General features: G+C 51.3%; 1 protein-coding gene across 11 annotated transcripts in view; it reads left to right on the forward strand.

The window, feature by feature from the left end:
- Positions 1-15,000, forward strand: part of LOC115529565 (ankyrin-3) — a 72,147-nt gene that overhangs the window by 1,327 nt on the left and 55,820 nt on the right. For 9 of the 11 annotated variants that reach the window (XM_030338357.1, XM_030338358.1, XM_030338355.1 and 6 more), the window contains exons 1-9: positions 1-400; positions 4,483-4,581; positions 6,703-6,801; positions 7,286-7,384; positions 8,593-8,778; positions 9,653-9,676; positions 10,924-10,932; positions 11,660-11,758; positions 13,208-13,306. The exon at positions 1-400 is cut by the window's left edge. In XM_030338357.1, the coding sequence (XP_030194217.1) occupies positions 4,525-4,581; positions 6,703-6,801; positions 7,286-7,384; positions 8,593-8,778; positions 9,653-9,676; positions 10,924-10,932; positions 11,660-11,758; positions 13,208-13,306 (672 nt within the window). In that variant the 5' untranslated portion in view covers positions 1-400; positions 4,483-4,524. The remainder of the gene's footprint in view (positions 401-4,482; positions 4,582-6,702; positions 6,802-7,285; positions 7,385-8,592; positions 8,779-9,652; positions 9,677-10,923; positions 10,933-11,659; positions 11,759-13,207; positions 13,307-15,000) is intronic. The other 2 variants (XM_030338350.1, XM_030338351.1) reach the window with 2 other exon arrangements.

A 15,000-nucleotide genomic window follows, 5' to 3' on the forward strand; every position in this document is an offset into this window, starting at 1 on the left:
TGCGTCCTCCTGAATGCGTCAGAACACACACAGGGCTGCTGGAATGCATCACAAGATATCCACACAGCCTTTTGAATTGATCCATGATATTGTTGTGTTTCATGAATTCAACCAGACAAGTGGTTCATTTGTTATGGTTAGTGTCGCAGCAGACAAACCTTTGAAATAAGAAGATCTATGAACACTGCACATCCTGCTCCTGTTTGAGACCTCAGCTCACTGGGGAATGAATGGGGAAGCTAACAATACATCCCAGTGATTTGGCTCCCCCTTTTGCCTCCTGTGTCTCCTCATCTAGTCGGACAGCAACACCAGCTTCCTGCGAGCAGCGAGAGCCGGCAACGTAGACAAGGTTCTGGAATATTTGAAGGGAGGCGTGGACATCAGCACCTGCAACCAGGTAGGAAAACCCCCATCCTCTCCCAGGGCAGGGTGGAGGAGGAGGTGGATTTACCTATGGTTGGGTATGGAATTCTCTTTTTTGGCCATTTTTGCAAAATTACTTGAAATCCTAATCCTAACCCAATTACAGCCACTGAGTTAGAAGTACTGACATGAAAATTAAACAAGTCAATCATCTGTGGAACGGGCGCCTGCCCGCCAGCAGATTTCAAAACTGCTGGCGTTTTGCAAATCCCATACCCAACCTTTAATGTTACGGGTTAGGGTTAGGGTTAGGTAACCCTAACCCTATCCCATACCCAACCTTTAATGTTTCTTCTGATCCATGGAGATCTCAAAGAGTGGGACGAGGACGAGTCCCACTCGAGGTTATCTGCAGACTTTGGGGTTCCCACCCGCAACCTTTCAGCTTTGAACCCACCCCCCCTACCCGGGTTAGGGTAACCCTAACCCTACCCGGGCCGTCCTACCCGGTCAGGCATGCCAGACCCCAGGTCGGACCGTCATGTGGGACATGGGGAGGAAGAATGGAGAACCTTTCAGAACATCTTCTGCATGTTATCCCACAGCAACGCTGCCCTCCTATTGGTGGATAGTTGAGAGGACATAGAGGAGCAGGGCTATTTAAAGCCCACCAACATGTTAGCTAACTCTGTGTAGCCGGCCAGGGGCTGTAAATAGCATCACCCTGGCAACGCTGGTGTTAAAGCAACAGTCACATGGTGTACTTGACTGTTCATCTATTAATAGACCTGCTCACCCCGCAGCCACAGTGGTTCGCAGGGTAAACCTTCTGGAGGCCTCGGTCTCACTGGGGGCTTCTTAAAGGAGAGACACTTATTACAATTAAATAATTAAAGGTACGACCGTTAAACTAGCATTAGACTGGATGGAGGGGATCAGAGGGAGGAGGTCCTGATGAGGGGAGGAGGAGGAGGAGGAAGAGGAGGAGGAGAGGGAGGAGGAGGAGGGGGAGGAGGAAGAGGAAGAGGAGGAGAGGGAGGAGGAGAAGGGGGAGGAGGCGGAGAGGGAGGAGGAGGAGAGGGAGGAGGAGCAGAGGGAGGAGGAGGAGAAGGAGGAGGAGGAGGATGAGGGGGAGGAGGTCCTCCTGATGAAGGGGGGAGGAGGAGAGGGAGGAGGTGGAGGGGGAGGAGGAGGAGAGAGGGGAGGAGGAGAGGGAGGAGGAGGAGGAGGAGAGGGAGGAGGAGGAGGAGAGGGAGGAGGAGAAGGGGGAGGAGGTCCTGATGAGGGGAGGAGGAGGAGAGAGACGAGGAGGAGAGGGAGGAGGAGGAGGAGAGGGAGGAGGGGGAGGAGGTGGAGAGGGAGGAGGAGGAGGGGGAGAAGGACCTGATGAGGGGAGGAGGAGGAAGGGGGAGGAGGAGAGAGAGGAGGAGGAGGAGGAGGGGGAGGAGGGGGAGGAGGGGGAGGAGGAGGAGGGGATGAGGGGGAGGAGGTCCTCCTGATGAGGGGAGGAAGAGGAGAGGGAGGAGGAGGAGGAGGAGGTCCTGATGAGGGGAGGAGGAGGTAGGGGGAAGAGGAGGAGAGGGAGGAGGAGCAGAGGGTGGCCCTCCTGATGAGGGGAGGAGGAGGTAGGGGGAAGAGGAGCAGAGGGAGGAGGAGCAGAGGGTGGCCCTCCTGATGAGGGGAGGAGGAGGTAGGGGGAAGAGGAGGAGAGGGAGGAGGAGCAGAGGGTGGCCCTCCTGATGAGGGGAGGAAGAGGAGAGGGAGGAGGAGGAGGAGGAGGTCCTGATGAGGGGAGGAGGAGGTAGGGGGAAGAGGAGGAGAGGGAGGAGGAGCAGAGGGTGGCCCTCCTGATGAGGGCCACCCTCTGTGGACGCAGAGCGGCCATCTTCATGATCCCGTGGGAGGGGCTTTGGCCGTGATGATTTTGCGTGGCTCGTGTTTGTATTCGACATCCCTTTGGTTCCTGGCGGCTGTCTGTGGACATCTCTGTTGGAGTAGGAGAATACGAGACACCAGCTCTATAACTACACAAAGCTCTCACACAAAACTCCCTCACAGCTTCGTGCTGGAATCACTGTGAATCACACACATTCCCGATCAGTAGAGTGATGGGGGGGCCTGTTGAAGGTGCATATGGGTACAGTATATTACGTCTGAACCCATTCATCCCTGCTGTGGAAAAGCCCATCCCAAGGTAGTGGTGTGTTGGGCATGATCCTCCTCTCATCCACCCTTAAACCACCAGAGCTCTCCACAGCGTCCCAGACAGATTTAATCCTGCCTGAGTGATACTGAAATGGGAATGATTTTCCTCTGAAAGCCGTCTCTCCGGTGTGTTGCAACAAACAAACGGATGACAACGCGGTCGTGATCCCACTGTACGCTGCATACCGACCCTGTAGAGGGGATCTGACCCTATGGAGGGGATCTGACCCTGTGGAGGGGATCTGACCCTGTAGAGGGGATCTGACCCTATGGAGGGTATCTGACCCTGTAGAGGGGATCTGACCCTATGGAGGGGATCTGACCCTGTAGAGGGGATCTGACCCTATGGAGGGGATCTGACCCTGTGGAGGGGATCTGACCCTGTAGAGGGGATCTGACCCTATGGAGGGGATCTGACCCTGTAGAGGGGATCTGACCCTGTGCTGTGGGATCTGACCCTGTAGAGGGGATCTGACCCTGTGCTGGGGGATCTGACCCTGTGGAGGGGATCTGACCCTATGGAGGGGATCTGACCCTGTAGAGGGGATCTGACCCTGTAGAGGGGATCTGACCCTGTGGAGGGGATCTGACCCTGTAGAGGGGATCTGACCCTATGGAGGGGATCTGACTCTGTGGAGGGGATCTGACCCTATGGAGGGGATCTGACTCTGTGGAGGGGATCTGACCCTGTAGAGGGGATCTGACCCTGTAGAGGGGATCTGACCCTGCAGAGGGGATCTGACCCTGTAGAGGGGATCTGACCCTTTGGAGGGAATATGACCCTGTGCTGTGGGATCTGACCCTATGGAGGGGATCTGACCCTGTAGAGGGGATCTGACTCTGTAGAGGGGATCTGACCCTATGGAGGGGATCTCACCCTGTAGAGGGGATCTGACCCTATGGAGGGGATCTGACCCTGAAGAGGGGATCTGACCCTGTAGAGGGGATCTGACCCTGTAGAGGGGATCTGACCCTGTAGAGGGGAACTGACCCTATGGAGGGGATCTGACCCTGTAGAGGGGATCTGACCCTATGGAGGGGATCTGACCCTGTAGAGGGGATCTGACCCTATGGAGGGGATCTGACCCTGTAGAGGGGATCTGACCCTGTAGAGGGGATCTGACCCTATGGAGGGGATCTGACCCTATGGAGGGGATCTGACCCTATGGAGGGGATCTGACCCTGTCGAGGGGATCTGACCCTGAAGAGGGGATCTGACCCTGGAGAGGGGATCTTACCCTGTAGAGGGGATCTGACCCTATGGAGGGGATCTGACCCTATGGAGGGGATCTGACCCTGTAGAGGGGATCTGACCCTATGGAGGGGATCTGACCCTGTAGAGGGGATCTGACCCTGTAGAGGGGATCTTAACCTGTTGAGGGGATCTGACCCTGTGCTGTGGGATCTGAGCCTATGGCGGGGATCTGACCCGATGGAGGGGATCTGACCCTGTTCTGGGGGATCTGACCCTGTGCTGTGGGATCTGACCCTGTAGAGGGGATATGACCCTGTAGAGGGGATCTGACCCGATGGAGGGGATCTGACCCTGTGCTGTGGGATCTGACCCTGTGCTGGGGGATCTGACCCTGTAGAGGGGATCTGACCCTGTAGAGGGGATCTGACCCTGTGGAGGGGATCTGACCCTGTGGAGGGGATCTAACCCTGTAGAGGGGATCTGACCCTGTGGAGGGGATCTGACCCTGTAGAGGGGATCTGACCCTGTAGAGGGGATCTGACCCTATGGAGGGGATCTGACCCTGTAGAGGGGATCTGACCCTATGGAGGGTATCTGACCCTGTAGAGGGGATCTGACCCTATGGAGGGGATCTGACCCTGTAGAGGGGATCTTAACCTGTGGAGGGGATCTGACACTGTGGAGGGGATCTGACCCTGTGCTGTGTCCCTCCCCAGAATGGGCTCAACGCGCTGCACCTGGCCGCTAAGGAGGGCCACATGGAGCTGGTGGAGGAGCTGCTGGACCGCGGAGCCGGAGTGGACTCTGCTACCAAGGTACTGTAGAACCAAGACTCATCCTGTAGAACCAAGACCCATCCTGTAGAACCAAGACTCATCCTGTAGAACCAAGACTCATCCTGTAGAACTAAGACCCATCCTGTAGAACCAAGACTCATCCTGTAGAACCAAGACTCATCCTGTAGAACTAAGACTCTAGAATAAAGACCCATCCTGTAGAACCAAGACTCATCCTGTAGAACCAAGACTCTAGAATAAAGACCCATCCTGTAGAACCAAGCCTCATCCTGTAGAACCAAGACTCATCCTGTAGAACCAAGACTGTAGAACCAAGACTGTAGAACCAAGACTCATCCTGTAGAACCAAGACTCTAGAATAAAGACTCATCCTGTAGAACCAAGACTCATCCTGTAGAACCAAGACTCATCCTGTAGAACCAAGACTCATCCTGAAGAACCAAGGCTGTAGAACCAAGACTCATTCTGTAGAACCAAGAGTCATCCTGTAGAACCAAGACTGTAGAACCAAGACTCATCCAGTAGAACCAAGACTCATCCTGTAGAACCAAGACTGTAGAACCAAGACTCATGTAGAACCAAGACTGTAGAACCAAGACTCATCTTGTAGAACTACGACTCTAGAATAAAGACCCATCCTGTAGAACCAAGACTGTAGAACCAAGACTCATCCTGTAGAACCAAGACTCATCCTGTAGAACCAAGACTGTAGAACCAAGACTCATCCTGTAGAACTAAGACTCATCCTGTAGAACCAAGACTCTAGAATAAAGACTCATCCTGTAGAACCAAGACTCATCCTGTAGAACCAAGACTCATCCTGTAGAACCAAGACTGTAGAACCAAGACTCATCCTGTAGAACCAAGACTCTAGAATTAAGACTCATCCTGTAGAACCAAGACTGTAGAACCAAGACTCATCCTGTAGAACCAAGACTCATCCTGTAGAACCAAGACTCTAGAATAAAGACTCATTCTGTAGAACCAAGACTCATCCTGTAGATCTAAGACAGTAGAACCAAGGGGTCATCCTGTAGAAGGGTTAGGGTCTGTTTTCAGACTATTTCTAAAAAAATGATCAAACGTCCAGCCTTGGTCCATCATAGCATGCCCACACACACACACACACACACACGCATGCAAGCACACACATGCAAACGCACACACACACACGTCACACATTCATGCACATACACACAAACACAAACCTGTACATCCATGCACACCCGCACAAACACAATGCTACACCAAAACATTGTAATGATGTAATAAACGCAGATCACCATGATACTGCCCCGTGGTTGCCTAGCAGCAAACTGACACTGAGCTCCACAACGTCGCTGTATCCATTCCCTCACCTCATCACTGACCGGGACAGGGAGAACGTGCATTAAGCATCAGCACTGGGGTGTACACATTGATGTAGTTATAATCATGATATATCATCAGTTATTAAGTGAGTATGTATATGTTGGCTAGCACTGCCCCGACAAACACCAGCAGCTGCCCACAGTGTGTGGGCTGAATTTAACATCACGAGAACAAGAAACGTACAGAGACACCAGCGCTGCATGCTGTTGTCTCTGGTCCTCATGTCTCCGGCCCTCATGGTCCTCATGGTCCTCATGGTCCTCATGTCTCTGGTCCTCATGTCTCTTGTCCTCATGTCTCTGGCCCTCATGGCCCTCATGGTCCTAATGTCTCTGGTCCTCATGGTCCTCATGTCTCTGTTCCTCATGTCTCTGGTCCTCATGTCTCTGGCCCTCATGGTCCTCATGGTCCTCATGGTCCTCATGTCTCCGGCCCTCATGGTCCTCATGTCTCTGGTCCTCATGGTCCTCATGGTCCTCATGTCTCTGGTCCTCAAGTCTCATGGTCCTCATGTCTCTGGTCCTCATGGTCCTCATGTCTCTGGCCATCATGGCCCTCATGGTCCGCATGTCTCTGGTCCTCATGGTCCTCATGGTTCTCATGGTCTTCATATCTCTGGTCCTCATGGTCCTCATGTCTCTGGTCCTCATGGTCCTCATGTCTCTGGTCTTCATGGTCCTCATGTCTCTGTTCCTCATGGTTCTCATAGTCCTCATGTCTCAGGTCCTCATGTCTCATGGTTCTCATGGTCCTCATGTGTCTCTGCAGAAAGGGAACACAGGGCTCCACATCTCCTCTCTGGCGGGCCAGCTGGACGTGGTGAAAATCCTCATCAAACGGGGCGCTGAGATCAACTCACAATCTCAGGTACACAGCATCAACTTTTAACAATTGATAACCAATGACTAACTATTGATCAGCCCTGGGTCTCATTTAATCAATCACAAACTATTGATAATCAATAACTAACTATTGATGAGCCAAGGCTCATATTTAATCAAAACTAACTTTTGATCCTCAATAACCAGCTGCTTATCAGCCCTTGATCTCATTTAATCAATAAATAACTATCGATAATCAATAACTAACTATTGATTACCAATAACTCACTATTGATAATCAATAACATACTATTGATAAACAATGACTAACTATTGATAACCATTAACTATTATGAGCCAAGGGTCATATTTAATCTATAACTTACTATCGAAAATCTAAATTATTGATATGGTCTCTTTAATTTATGAATTGATCCTACTATTGATAAGCTCATTCAATAATTAATGATTGATCATGAATGATCATCAATAACCAACCATTGATAGAGTGCTCCCCATGTGTTCTGCAGAATGGCTTCACTCCGCTCTACATGGCGGCCCAGGAGAACCACCTGGAGGTGGTGCGGTACCTGCTGGAGCACGGCGGGAACCAGAGCACCGCCACCGAGGTGAGCGCACATCACTTGCAGCCCAACCCTAACCCTATTAGCCAGGACAGAGCTACAACCATTACCTTAACTAGAACAGAGCTACAGCCCTAACCTTAACCAGGACAGAGCTACAGTCCTAACCTTAACCAGGACAGAGCTACAGCCCTAACCTTAACCAGGACAGAGCTACAACCGTTACCTTAACTAGGACAGAGCTACAGCCCTAACCTTAACCAGGACAGAGCTACAACCCTAACCTTAACTAGGACAGAGCTACAGGCCTAACCTTAACTAGAACAGAGCTACAACTGTTACCTTAACTAGAACAGAGCTACAACCGTTACCTTAACCAGAACAGAGCTACAGCCCTAACCTTAACCAGGACAGAGCTACAACCGTTACCTTAACTAGGACAGAGCTACAAGCCCTAACCTTAACCAGGACAGAGCTACCAGCCCTAACCTTAACCAGGACAGAGCTACAACCGTTACCTTAACTAGGACAGAGCTACAGCCCTAACCTTAACCAGGACAGAGCTACAGCCCTAACCTTAACCAGGACAGAGCTACAGCCCTAACCTTAACCAGGACAGAGCTACAGCCCTAACCTTAACCAGGACAGAGCTACAACCGTTACCTTAACTAGGACAGAGCTACAGCCCTAACCTTAACCAGGACAGAGCTACAACCCTAACCTTAACTAGGACAGAGCTACAGGCCTAACCTTAACTAGAACAGAGCTACAACCGTTACCTCAACTAGAACAGAGCTACAACCGTTACCTTAACCAGAACAGAGCTACAGCCCTAACCTTAACCAGGACAGAGCTACAACCGTTACCTTAACTAGGACAGAGCTACAGCCCTAACCTTAACCAGGACAGAGCTACAACCCTAACCTTAACTAGGACAGAGCTACAGGCCTAACCTTAACTAGAACAGAGCTACAACCGTTACCTCAACTAGAACAGAGCTACAACCGTTACCTTAACCAGAACAGAGCTACAGCCCTAACCTTTACCAGGACAGAGCTACAACCGTTACCTTAACTAGGACAGAGCTACAAGCCCTAACCTTAACCAGGACAGAGCTACAGCCCTAACCTTAACCAGGACAGAGCTACATCCCTAACCTTAACCAGGACAGAGCTACAGACCGGTTGTCACCTAGGACAGATTGAGGTAACCGTAGTCAGAGTTGAGGTAACCTGGTCTGTGTTGGGCCCCAGGACGGCTTCACCCCGCTGGCGATCGCTCTGCAGCAGGGCCACAATCAGGTGGTGTCGCTGCTGCTGGAGAACGACACCAAAGGGAAGGTCCGTCTGCCCGCGCTGCACATCGCCGCCCGCAAAGACGACACCAAGTCGGCCGCGCTGCTGCTGCAGAACGACCACAACGCCGACGTCCAGTCCAAGGTACCAGGACCACTGCTGCACGCACACTGAGGGCAAGGAGTATATAGTGGGGCTCCAGATCTGGGTTCGGGGTTAGGGTAAACCTAACCCTAACCCTATATAGTGGGGCTCCAGATCAGGGTCCGGGGTTAGGGTAACCCTAACCCTAACCCTATATAGTGGGGCTCCAGATCTGGGTCCGGGGTTAGGGTAAACCTAACCCTTACCCTATATAGTGGGGCTCCAGATCTGGGTCCGGGGTTAGGGTAACCCTAACCCTAACCCTAAATAGTGGGGCTCCAGATCTGGGTCCGGGGTTAGGGTAACCCTAACCCTAACCCTATATAGTGGGGCTCCAGATCTGGGTCCGGGCTTCCTCGTTGAGTTCAAGAAGTTACAAGTTGGCGGAAAAACCCGGCCCCGAGCGCCTCCACCCAGCCTGAGCACCTCCACCCGGCCCCGAGCACCTCCTCCACCACCAACACCATCCGTCCCAGAGCTATGTCGCGTCGCTACGAGCTATGTTGCGTTGCTACGTCGTGTTGCTACATCGAGTCGCTACATCATGTCGCTACATCATGTCGTTAAGACACGTAGCTATGTTATGTCACTATATCATGGCGCTACGTCGTGCTGCTATGTCGTGTTGCTACGTCGCGTAGCTACGTCTTGTCACTACGTCGTGACGCTACGTCGTGACGCTACGTCGTGTAGCTACGTTGTGTCGCTACATCGTGTTGCTAAGACGCGTAGCAATGTTGTGTCACTACGTCACGTAGCTACGTCGTGTCGCTACGTCGTGTCGCTACGTCGCATAGCTACGTCGTGTCGCTACATCGTGTTGCTTCGTCTTCTAACAAACTGAACCCTTGTTTCCCTCCCCCTGCTGCTACAGATGATGGTTAATAGGACCACAGAGGTACTACCTGCACCCACCACGCCCTTCCTCAGCCACCCTCTAACACACATTCACTCTCTTGTCCGCCTCCATCATACCTGTTTGTCTTCCATGATGTCCACCGGTCGCAGCGTCTCATTTCACCAGACTAGTGCACGGCTCACAGCTAACGGCTAACGGCTCACAGCTAACGGCTCACGGCTCACAGCTAACGGCTCACGGCTGACGGCTCACGGCTAATGGCTCAAGACTCACAGCTAACGGCTCGTGGTTCACAGCTAACCACTAACGGCTAACAGCTAACTGCTAACGGCTCACAGCTAACCGCTAACGTCTTGGGGCGCGCTCAGCGCAGCCTGACCCACGCCTCCGCGCAGGGTTATGTTTTTCGTGTTTTGGTTATTGTTTTCTTGTTTTAGTTATGTTTTTGTGGGTTTCGGCTATTATGATTTGTGTTTTAGCTATTGTTTTTTGTCTTTCGGCTATTATTATTCGGGCTTTAGCTATCCTTTTTTGCGTTTAGGCTATTATTATTCGTGCTTTAGCTATTGTTTTTTATTTTTCGGATATTGTTTTCGTGTTTCAGCTATTATTAACCGTGTTTTACCCATTGTTTTTTGAGTTTCGGCTGTTGTTTTTCTTGTTTTGGCAATTGCTCTGTATGCGTATTCCTCATTCCTTGTTGTAATGCTTTTTCAGTGTTTGTTTGATGTTCTTTACAGCAGTCATCTACAGCACAATCAATGTGACTTTTTTACGTAACATAATTAAGGCCAGATCATTTTAGAGAATCGTCTATTTGATATGTGTTTATTAGATATTCATGAAGTGTCCCATATTCCACATTAATGTTTTGACATGCTAAACGATGTGCTGTAGCTAACATGTGCAGCTTGCTAATAGCCTAGCCCGATGGGCTGTTGTACTTCTGGATGTGTTGTGTTGCACGTTTTATAGAAATGCACAATGAACTATTTTGACCGTAGTTACATAATAATGAATTTGTGACATTTAAACATGTTATACGTTTACCTGAAGCATGCTTGACTGTATTCCAATCTAAAGTAATGCTAAAGGATAAATAACCTGAAAGAGTTCAACCTGCACTGGGCCTATAAAACAGTCGAACAGCATGCTGCCTCCTGAGCTTATGTGCAGAAGCCGTGTGGATGTTGACAGTATCTAGATGTAAAACCATCCTGTTAGTCACTGTTTCTTCACACTCTTGTAAACAATGTTTTCACATTAAATCGGACCGTGACTTTCAGAATGGAAAGGTAAGGCAAGAATTTCACATTACCTCTGCAAGAAATCTCTCCTCATCCTTCGTCATGTACATAGAGAGACATACATGAGCTCATTCCTAATAGACATGTACCTGGTTCAGTGGGACGCTTATGATTTCAGCTCTGGGTTTCTATCCTTTTTCTTGCTTTGGTTTTTGTGTTCACTCTGGGAGTCTTGGTCCCAGGAACACTCCATGTATGTGATCTGCTCATCCTTCATGTTCTGATCTTCTGTTGCTCTTTCAATAATAATCATGACCTTCAGACCAGCATGTCTTGTGATGTGAGTGTGTTTGGGTTGTATGTGCGTGTCTGTGAGTCTGCGTGTGAGTCTGTGTGTGTGTGTGTGTGTGTGTGTGTGTGTGTGTGTGTGTGTGTGTGTGTGTGTGTGTCTGTGTGTGTGTGCATGTGTGTGTGATTGTGTGTGTGTGTGTGTGTTTATGTGTGTGGGTATATGTTTATGTGTGTGCGTTTCTTGCTCTCAGAGTGATCTATCATCCCTCGTTTCTTTCAGTTACTTTTTCCGTTGACCTGCGATGCTCAACGTTATGTTACCGTTACTGATGCATGCTGGGAGGGGAAGAATGTTCCTCACAGGGCAGTGCTGGGTCTGAACTATATATAACTCTCTCTCTCTCTTTCTCTCTCTCTCTCTCTCTCTCTCTCTCTCTCTCTCTCTCTCTCTCTCTCTCTCTCTCTCTCTCTCTCTCCCCCCCAGAGTGGCTTCACTCCTCTGCATATCGCTGCTCACTACGGGAACGTCAACGTAGCGACGCTGCTGCTGAACCGCGGGGCGGCAGTGGACTTCACCGCACGGGTAGGCTAGCTGGAGGTCACATAATCTCCACGTCACTTAGCGGCAGTAGCTCAGGAGGTAGAGCGGGTTGGCTGGTAACCTGAAGGTTGTTGGTTCGATCCCCGGCTCCTCCTAGCTGAGTGTCGAGGTGTCCTTGAGCAAGGCACCTAACCCTAACTGTTAGCTCCAGACGAGCTGGCTGTCGCCCTGCATGGTTGACTCCGCCGTCGGTGCGTGAATGTGTGCGTGAATGGTGAATGTGAGGCAATATTGTAAAGCGCTTTGAGTGGCCAATGGTTAGAAAAGCGCTATATAAATGCAGTCCATTTACATTTACATTTACTTAACCCTACACACAGGCTAGCTGCAGGTCACATGACCTCCGCGTCACTGTCCTGTGTTCAGGAACTCTGACAATAAAATTAGGGTTAGAGTTTGGGTAATTTCAGCGCAGATGAAACAATAAATATTATTACTGTTCAAGCTTAACATTGTGTTTCTAGGTTAAATATTGACCTTGTTTATGCTCTGCGACATCCGAAATGGTTAGCTTTAAGGATAGCCACCGTGGGCTGGAGCGGCTGACGTTACGCTATAGCCTCCACGTCAATGAGACGGTGACCAACCATCTTTTTCACGTCCTGCTATCTACACAAAGTGTCAGATGAAGGCTGAGACTCCAAGGAGTCCAACGGAATAATCCTTATCATTTTGTGAGCTTATCTTCATTAACTAGATGCAAAGGAATAAGATCAATAACACACTTTTCCAAGTTATTAACACGCACGCACGCCCGCACGCACGCATGTACACTGACAGACTGATACAAACCCAGAAAAGCTCAGCTATTCTATATTTTATCTCAAATGTATTCCAACTTTATCCCTTTAGCTATTTGTCAAACTTTTCACTTTATTTGCCTCAAGCCATTACATGTTTTTCCATTTAGACTGTTCAAATCCCTTCACTTGATTTAAGCTATTCAACATTTCTTTTTGCCTTAAACTATGTGGCTTTCCTAAAACATATTTCCAACCCCACTTTGCACTAAAGCACTGTAGTACAGTACTACAGTGCTTTATTGAATAGAAAATGCAGTAGCGTACTGCATTTTCTGGTCAATATTAATCTCATTATTATAATGGTTCTCATCCCACCAAAACTCCATTGCTCCACTGATAATAATGATAATAATCATAATTATTATTATGATTATTAATATTAATATCATTATGATGACGTTCTTACCCCACCAAAACGGCATCACTCCACTGATAATGATAAAAATGATTATAATAATAATTATTATAATTATTAATATTAATATCCTTATGATGACGTACTTACCCCACCAGAACGGCATCACTCCCCGGATAATAATAATAACAATAATCACAATAACAATAATCATAATAATTATTATTATTATTAATATTAAAATCCTTATGATGATGGTTCTCATCCCACCAGAACGGCATCACTCCCCTGCATGTGGCCTCCAAGCGAGGGAACAGCAGCATGGTGGGTCTGCTGCTGGACCGCGGATCACAGATCGACGCCAAGACCAGGGTGAGCCCCCGGGGGGTCAGAGTGGGTCTGGGGTCAGAGTGGGTCAGAGTGGGTCAGAGTGGGTCAGAGTGGGTCTGGGGGTCAGAGTGGGTCTGGGGTCAGAGTGGGTCTGGGGTCAGAGTAGGTCAGAGTGGGTCTGGGGTCAGAGTGGGTCTGGGGGTCAGAGTGGGTCTGGGGTCAGAGTGGGTCTGGGGTCAGAGTGGGTCAGAGTGGGTCAGAGTGGGTCTGGGGGTCAGAGTGGGTCTGGGGTCAGAGTGGGTCTGGGGTCAGAGTGGGTCTGGGGTCAGAGTGGGTCTGGGGTCAGAGTGGGTCTGGGGTCAGAGTGGGTCAGAGTGGGTCTGGGGTCAGAGTGGGTCTGGGGTCAGAGTGGGTCTGGGGTCAGAGTGGGTCAGAGTGGGTCTGGGGGTCAGAGTGGGTCTGGGGGTCAGAGTGGGTCTGGGTCAGAGTGGGTCTGGGGTCAGAGTGGGTCTGGGGTCAGAGTGGGTCTGGGGTCAGAGTGGGTCAGAGTGGGTCAGAGTGGGTCTGGGGGTCAGAGTGGGTCTGGGGTCAGAGTGGGTCTGGGGTCAGAGTGGGTCAGAGTGGGTCTGGGGGTCAGAGTGGGTCTGGGTCAGAGTGGGTCTGGGGTCAGAGTGGGTCTGGGGGTCAGAGTGGGTCTGGGGTCAGAGTGGGTCTGGGGTCAGAGTGGGTCAGAGTGGGTCAGAGTGGGTCTGGGGGTCAGAGTGGGTCTGGGGTCAGAGTGGGTCTGGGGTCAGAGTGGGTCTGGAGTCAGAGTAGGTCAGAGTGGGTCAGAGTGGGTCTGGGGTCAGAGTGGGTCAGAGTGGGTCAGAGTGGGTCTGGGGGTCAGGGTGGGTCTGGGGGTCAGAGTGGGTCTGGGGGTCAGAGAGGGTCTGGGGGTCAGAGTCGGTCTGGGGGTCAGAGTGGGTCTGGGGTCAGAGCGGGTCTGGGGGTCAGAGTGGGTCTGGGGTCAGAGTGGGTCAGAGTGGGTCAGAGTGGGTCAGAGTGGGTCTGGGGTCAGAGTGGGTCTGGATCAGAGTGGATCAGAGTGGGTCTGGGGTCAGAGTGGGTCTGGGGTCAGAGTGGGTCTGGATCAGAGTGGGTCTGGGGGTCAGAGTGGGTCAGAGTGGGTCTGGGGTCAGAGTGGGTCAGAGTGGGTCTGGGGGTCAGAGTGGGTCAGAGTGGGTCTGGGGGTCAGAGTGGGTCTGGGGGTCAGAGTGGGTCTGGGGGTCAGAGTGGGTCTGGGGTCAGAGTGGGTCTGGGGGTCAGAGTGGGTCTGGGGTCAGAGCGGGTCTGGGGGTCAGAGTGGGTCTGGGGGTCAGAGTGGGTCTGGATCAGAGTGGGTCTGGGGGTCAGAGTGGGTCTGGGGGTCAGAGTGGGTCTGGGGTCAGAGTGGGTCTGGATCAGAGTGGGTCTGGGGGTCAGAGTGGGTCAGAGTGGGTCTGGGGTCAGAGTGGGTCAGAGTGGGTCTGGGGGTCAGAGTGGGTCAGAGTGGGTCTGGGGGTCAGAGTGGGTCTGGGGGTCAGAGTGGGTCTGGGGGTCAGAGTCGGTCTGGGGGTCAGAGCGGGTCTGGGGGTCAGAGTGGGTCTGGGGGTCAGAGCGGGTCTGGGGGTCAGAGTGGGTCTGGGGTCAGAGTGGGTCTGGATCAGAGTGGGTCTGGGGGTCAGAGTGGGTCAGAGTGGGTCTGGGGGTCAGAGTGG

This window comes from Gadus morhua, chromosome 17 (genome assembly GCF_902167405.1).
Source record: "Gadus morhua chromosome 17, gadMor3.0, whole genome shotgun sequence".
Classification (NCBI taxonomy): Eukaryota; Metazoa; Chordata; class Actinopteri; order Gadiformes; family Gadidae; genus Gadus; species Gadus morhua.